This window comes from Ciconia boyciana, chromosome 18 (genome assembly GCF_034638445.1).
Source record: "Ciconia boyciana chromosome 18, ASM3463844v1, whole genome shotgun sequence".
In the NCBI taxonomy this organism is placed as follows: domain Eukaryota; kingdom Metazoa; phylum Chordata; class Aves; order Ciconiiformes; family Ciconiidae; genus Ciconia; species Ciconia boyciana.
This window is the reverse complement of record NC_132951.1, coordinates 2,268,443-2,275,985: the sequence shown is the minus strand read 5'-3', so window position 1 is coordinate 2,275,985 and position 7,543 is coordinate 2,268,443. Positions and strand designations below refer to the sequence as shown.

General features: G+C 47.5%; 1 protein-coding gene across 2 annotated transcripts in view; it reads right to left on the bottom strand.

Moving 5' to 3' along the window:
• Positions 1 to 2,373: 2,373 nt before the first annotated feature.
• RBM18 (RNA binding motif protein 18) overlaps positions 2,374 to 7,543 on the bottom strand; it is a 12,860-nt gene continuing 7,690 nt past the window's right edge. For both annotated transcript variants that reach the window (XM_072882841.1, XM_072882842.1), the window contains exons 3-5: positions 7,438 to 7,524; positions 5,511 to 5,596; positions 2,374 to 4,114 (exon numbers count right to left, since the gene is read on the bottom strand). In XM_072882841.1, coding sequence (XP_072738942.1) covers positions 3,955 to 4,114; positions 5,511 to 5,596; positions 7,438 to 7,524 — 333 coding nt within the window. In that variant the 3' untranslated portion in view covers positions 2,374 to 3,954. The remainder of the gene's footprint in view (positions 4,115 to 5,510; positions 5,597 to 7,437; positions 7,525 to 7,543) is intronic.

Below are 7,543 nucleotides of genomic sequence, written 5' to 3'. Positions count from 1 at the left end.
CCCGCGGCCGCGGCAGGAAGGGCGGGGAGCCGCGCCGGCCCCGCTCCCCCGCCGGGGGCGGCCGCGGGCCGGGCAGGAAGCGGCGCCCCGCCGCCGCGCCCCGCGGGGCGCCCGCCCCGCCGGGCCCCGCTACCTGCGGCGGCGGCGGCGGCACCGGCGGCAGCGGCACCGCCCGCGGGCGCGGCGGGGAGGAGGAGGAGGAGGAGGGGGGGGGGGGGGTGCGGCCCGGTCCGGCCCGGTCCTGCCCCGCCGCACGGGCGCTGCCTGCCCCGACGGGGCGCACGGGCCGGGCCGGCCCCGGGGCAGCGCCGCCCCGCACCGCCGGGACCGGCCGCGGCCCCGGAGCCCCCCGCGGGGCGGGATCGGGTGCGGCAGCGGGGATCGCACCCACCGCCGCGGCGTCTCGCCGCCCGCCTCTGCCCGGGCTTCATTAGTAACCTGATAATTCCCCGGCAAAGCCCCGGCAGCGGTTCCACCGCGGAGTAATTGCAGGACGGTAACGTGAGCTGATGGCGGCCGGGGATGGATCCTCGCCGTTATTGACTTTGACAGCTAAATTGTTAACCGAGAGGGAAATCAGATGAAAGCCATTTTAGAATAAATACAAGACAGTAGGTTTAAACATTGATGTTACGAGAAAGCCCGAGAAACCCCGTGGAAACTCAGCCCAAGGCCCCCTGCTCGTCCTCCCCTCCGTCCTCGGCTCTGCGGAGGAAGGCAGAGTGGCAGGGGGACGCGCACAAGTGCGGAGGAGCGGTGCTGCGAAAGGACAATTTAAACCACTCGTCCACGCTGGCGGGGTCTGAATTAGCTCCGACTGCTCCAGAAGAAACACGTAGGAGTTCTCACAGCCACAGCCACGAAAGCTGTCTGCCCCCCTACACGGCACCGGTCAGAACAGGGCAACGCGGGTTTTGTTTGCATCCGAGAGCGACGCAGGGCTGTAGCTGCCACGGCACACCACGACACAGTAATGCTGACAGCTTTCTCTAATAATTACAGACCAGGCGCTCTGGGCCCTGCAAAGTCAGAACAGGCTCAGGAACAGGATGACTTCAGCCCAGCCTCTGCCTTTTCCCAGCCTCGGGATCACGTCTTGGCCCTGTGGGCAGCCGGTCTCCTGCCCTCGCTGCCTGCCGAGAGCAGGTAGATCTCTGAAGCACGAGTTACACGGCTGCCTGCACCCGGAACGCGGTCCGTGCAGCAGAGTTGCTGGGTATTAGCACCAACTTCATCCCCTTTCTTTCCCCCCACCGGCCCTGCAGCTCCTACGAGGCAGCAAGGAGGAGGTTGCGTGTCAATGAGCAACCCAGCCAGAATCCCAAAATTTGGGGTTAGGCATGTTGTATGTTCCCACAGGTGAAGGCATGATTTCGTACCTGTCCCAAGTGAGGAGTCTCACCCTATGCAGGAAGATTGTTGAAATACTGAGGAAAAACCCCCACTGCGGACATGGTAAACGTTGTCCTTAGTGTCCCACTTTGTCCCCAGGGCTTTGCTGGAAATACAGGGGAAGCAAAGAAACCCCAAGGGGATATGCCAGAGGCAAGAAACAGCCCCAGATGACTCCTCAGGGGAGCCGGGTGCCAAGCCCAGCTCTCCTTCCCACCGCCAGCCTGCCAACCTCCATCCCTAGGGCTTCAGAGCCAGCCGCGCCTCCACCAAAGCCATGCCACACTTCCCGGAGCTCTTCAAACCTATTTTATGATGGTTGATGTGCAAAGCCCCAGAGCTGACACTCGTGAAAAACATTGCTGAGCATTTACCTCCTCCCAGCTCCAGGGTTAGAAGCTCTCTGGTTTTGCTGCACTATTGCCACCGAAGAGGCACGGGGCCTTTGGGAAGCCGCAGCGTTCCTGGGAAGCGCAGGCAGCACGAGGGCCTGCCAGGCCGGCGGCAGCAAGAATGACTGACACAAACACTGACCTGCAATAAGGCTCCCCCAGGTCTGAGTCTGGCCAAACGACAGACAAGGCACTTCTGTTAGTGACTGTGGTAGTGCAAAAAAAAAAAATTAAAAAATAAAAAAAAGACTACTGCTATTGTACCCAGATTTGTATCAGTGGACTTCAGCTGATGCCAAGCATTTACCACCCTCACTTCCTGCTTGCCACCCTCACTTTCCTCGAGGAAAACATGCATTTTAAATGTTTATTTAGAGCCGTAAGAATTTCAACAAATTGTATTTAAATACAAATAAATATCAAAGTATGTTTCTGATGGGAACACAACCACATACCCGATTTGAAGCTAGGTATTTTCTAGATTCCTAGTAGAAATAGAATTGGTTGCTGTTCTAAATAATGCAGATACAGATCCGGAGGACTACAAGCATTAAACCACGCAAGAACAAAACACAGGCTGTTCACAGAGGAATGTAAACGGGTGTTATTGACATTCATAGGTGTACAAACTCCCAATGATACTACTTTTCTCTTTACTCAGGTACCCAAAAACTAGAAAGCAAATATTTAACAGCACGAGACCTACTTTTGAACAATTCAGGCTTTTAACAATCCGTCCATCACACACATGCACAGCTCCATTCCCGATGCTCGGTTCAGAAGCAGGAAGCGTGCTCTGCTTGGAGATAGGTGCACCGCTTCAGGAATACAAACCTTACTTTGCTATGCCAGTGAGCAACACCTGCGTACAGAAACGAGGGGCTGTTTGAAAATTATTTTCCTCCTCTTGCTTGAGACCACTGTTAACCAGCTTGGGGAAGCAACTCAAGAGTGACAGACGAGGTAAAGGTTCACCATACAAAGGACTAGAGAGAGCAGACACCGTCAAAATCAGACCAGTATCTCCTGGAGCAGAGGGCACACATTCTCCAACACGCCCCTCGCACACACTGTCACAGCGCTGCGTGTACTAAGGAGAAAACGCTGCCAGACAAGGTTTTTTTCCTCAGATTTCTATTCTGCAGGTAACATTTAGGGAGAAGAATGTGGCGCAGATCAAATGGTTTAAGTGAAATGCCATCCATTAGACTTCTAGATTAAGCCCCTGGTGCAGGTAATCCTCAGCACACAGCAGAACCATTTCGCCAAACACGCTTGTGCCACTTCACACCAAGAGACAACCGACCACCTTGAGCTGGTCTGGTCGGTGGGAAACGCTGAGGTCGTCTGCTTGACAGATGTCTCTGAGGCTGCAGTGTTATTCTCACACTGTCACATCTGGTTTGTGAAGAGCTACCACCGAAGGGGACTCCTGAACGCAAACATTAGGTATGGCACGGCTATACTCCGCAGCTAACAGCACAGAGCAGACCTCGGTGGTGTGTAAATACACTAATTCCTACACGGAGGCACATACCTACAGCCTAAATGACACTGAAAATACCCGTGCTGTGTCATTACTTATCTTAAGGTTATCACATCATGAAGTCATACCTTAAAGTTTGCAAATCGAAATGCAAAATAAGTTTGCTTTGGTGCATATAAAATACTGCATGCACAGTAACTAAGTGTTGCAAAATCTATTTAAAATGAATTTTATTGAGATGAAAAAGTTTTCCATGGTAACTACAGAACGTTAATCAAAACCAAGTGCTTCCCCTCCATTAAAAAACAAGAATCGGAATACTTTTTGTTCAAAAATACTTTAAAAAGTAATCAGTTAAATGGAGTATTTTTGGATGTGCTTTACTCCATACACTGGTTACTGTTTCTAATCTTGCTAATGAATGCACACTAACGAGAGGTTGTCTGCGTGTTCATCAGAGGCTTTGAAGGGAACCTACTTTTCTGAACAGCGTTCAGCTGTGAAGCTGCACTGGCAGTAAGGAGTATTTGGCAGACCACCTAAGGTGTTACAAAACACTGTGCCATGTACAGCGGTGGTGTGCTCAGGTGGCAGTATCCTTCTCACTCTACAAAGTACAAAAGCATCGGAGGACTCCAGGTATACAAAGCCGTGTTTCTCGCTACCGTTATCCATTCATAAGCATCATCTTCTAGATTTCCAGGCAGCTCTGGAATAAGGAGTAGTCCTTTTCTTATCCGGTGGTTTGAAGTAAGAATAAACAGGTGCTGCGGGGTATTCCGCATCTGGATTTTCTGCCATCATTTTCAGCTTGGCTTCAATGGCCTTTATTTTTGCACTGACACTGGAAAGAGGAAAAGCAAAGGAGAAATTGAGCTTGATCTTAGCATGGAATCAGACTACAGCAATCCAGAGATTTTGTTGACATGCGAATACTCAGTCACACGAGGAGGGGCTAGGCAGCCCCCATCGCTGCATTCACAAGCAGCGTGAGGTTGGGAGGCAGGAATCTACTGCTTAAAGCCCACGCTGTTTCATTTCAATCCTCAGCACGGATTTGCTCCTCCAAGATATATCACAGCACCACAAAATAATGGTCCTTGCACCTACTCAGCACTTTCTTGAGGACACTGAGCGAGACAAGTACACAACAAGGCTTCCTACTTCATGTAAAATGATGTCATTTAAAGAGGTCTGAGCATGTGCAGCAGAGCACAGCTCAGACAAGGCTGCTGGAAACAGCAGAGAAATGAAAGCCAGACTTCCTCCCAGCTACAAGACCGCTCGGGATGGGAAAACCCCAGACTCTAATTAGGTCAGGAAGAAACATTATTTCAGCATTAGCAGGGTTTATCCCAAAGGGAGAAGCTATCCTAGGTTACACCCCAAATTCCTAGGACTTTTGTTATTCACTGTCCTCCATTGGGTATGGACCGAGGAATGTTCCCTTCCCTGCTGTGGCTTCTTGCAGCATCCATCCTCACTAAAACAACTCCTTCATGCCACTGATGTAGCTAACAATCTGCATGACTCAAGCCTCTCTGCTTATTACTTCCTAGCGTGTTACTTCTGAATTCCAAGCTCATTTTATCTGTAGGCAAATTCATTATCCCCAGTCCTGGGTCCTTATAGGGTTCCACTGACAGAACACAGAGGAAAATCACATACCCTTTCAACCCAAACTGTGAATTAGCAAAGCAGCACTACATGCTTTAGGTAAACAGGGAGGTTGGAGAATTTAACGACATCCCACAGAGAAGACCTACCAGCCCTAATGTTGGGGGAAAAAAAAATATTAAGTTTTATGTGAGGTACTACCTGTGATTTTGTTTTAGTCTTTTGCCACTATAGTAGAAATACTTGCTCATAAGCATTTTGCTTAATCAAATTAGTACAATAGAAAAACCTCTCACTGAAATTCATATGAAGAAGTGCAAAGCACATTCTGGCCAAAGGAGCTGGAGTGTTACACATTCCCAATTCTTCTCCTCTTTTCCTCCCTACTGCCCTAGTAACTTCATATGTTAGAAAATTATCTCTAAGTCTGAAGTGTCCCACATCAAATGAGTTACTCTGCAGCATGCTGCCCTTCTAAAAACAGCTTTTCTGCCATGTTATATTTTTAGCACAAAGATAATGCCAACAACTCCAGACCTTATTGAAGAAGTTAGTTCCCTGCCACTCCCACAGTCTGGTCACCTCTCTCCAACCTCCCCATCTCTCCCCACCCCATCTCCTACCTTAGGTTTGACTGGGGCGGCTCCGTGCTGGAAGATGGCTCCAGACTGATTGGAAGGATCTTCTCATTTTTATTGTGATCATATCTCTGTGAACAAGAGACCAAGGACTGAAGTCAGCTGGAATTACGAACAAAGGAACATTTGCCCACAGATACACTCTGAAGTTGTATTAACATCACCTCAGATTTTGTAAAGCTTTTGCTAGGAATGATTTTGGTGGCCAAACACTGAAACAAATCCCAACCATAATATTTGTTTAGTACCAATATGGAATGTAGACTCTGATACTGAACACTTATGTGCATTGTACTATAGATCCTTAAACCTTACCCTGTCGTATCACTTTTTGTTCCCCTCTATATAAGGCATGAAGTAAAGATGGTAAATTTTAAGGTAACTACTGTACTGGATCACTATGCTCTTTATACAGACGTTGTGCAGAGTCAGAAGGTAACCCAAGCACACGACTGCACAAAATCATGCAGTGCTGGGAGAAGAGAGAAAACAAAACAAAAAAAAAGGGAAAAAAAGACCAGTTAGGAGCCACCTCCTTTCTGCCTTTCTGTAAAAAGCAGCTTGTGAGTCTGTCATGTCTGTGGGCAACAGGCCTCCTGAACTATTCACAGTGTTCTGCTTCCTTATTTCGCTTGGCACAAAGTCAGGTTTGTTTTTCAGCAGAGCTGCTCAAACTGACAGTGTCTGGTAAGCCTTGGCCGCTCATCCTAAAACTACTTCGCATGGTGCTGGTATTGTCTAAAATAAACACTTGTTACAATAAGCCAAAGTTATGTGTTGTTAAATCTTTCCATTCACAGATTAGAAAATGCCATGCAAACTGAACTGATTATTTGTGCATGTTCTTCACCATACCCCGGACAGCCAAGCACTGAGCTACCCTGCTGAACTCCCAGCTGAGCAGACACTCACTCCTCTGGCTGAAACTCCTTTTATGGCCTGATCATTCTTCAGGCATCCGGAAGCATGTGGCACTCTAGTAGCTACGGAGCTAAAGAAAATGGACACTGCATTTACACAAGCTTGGATGTGCTGACCTGGAGCCCTTGAAGCCGATAATTAAAACAACATGGTCTCCTCTAACAAAGATACCTGGTTTGGTTTTTTTTTTTTTTTAGCATTCAAAACAGATACACTAGTATACTTGATAAGAGAAAGGGTAGAAAGCTGCTTGTAGGATAATCAACACATGCTAAAAGCAAGCTACCCAAAGGAAAATAGCAACAAGAAGCTTCCCCCTGCCTCCCCTCAAATCCATTTATCTGCAAAGAAAGTTATTCAAAATAAATTGCTTTATCAAATACCAGATAGTAAATAACTGCAGGAGAAACAAGACAAGAATTTAAAAAAAATTAAAAGAGAATGTTCTATAAGGTACTGCCTAAGTTAGTATTAAAAACTTGATGTTTTGTGCAACAGAGCAAGCCATAAAAGGATATTTAGCATAGATGTGAAATAAGTTGCTTTAAAGTCAAAAGCAATTAGGGCTGCTACCACATAAGTGCTTTCAGAAGTGGAACAAAGCAACAAAGTACTTGGTAATTGGGAATTTCCATGCATCTCCTATCCAAAAAGGGAGCAAAACCACGAAGGGAAGGATACCAACTTTCAGCCAATCACTCGTTAAGTTTGGGAAAAGTTAAAATGTGGACATTTATAGAAGTAATCTGTTCATATTGCTCTGATCAGGAACTCCCTTACAAAGAACATCAGGTTAAATGGCCTCTTCTTACTCACAGCTAATCCAGCACAGTTTAGGTAGGCAGGAGAAGCAGCAGATTGTTAATACTGTTTCTATCAGAGTTATTTCCTAGAAGAGACTGAAATTATCTTGATAAGAATTGTTCCTTAATATTACATTTTTTTGATTTTGCAAACTAAATGCAGTTCTTATTTACACCAAGCACCTTACCTTGACTTGTGCATGTGCCCACCGCACCACCAATTTCTTGGAAAGGGCCAGCTTCCCATTGAGACATTGGATCGCCTTTTCTGCTTCCTGCACAGGAAGACAGTTC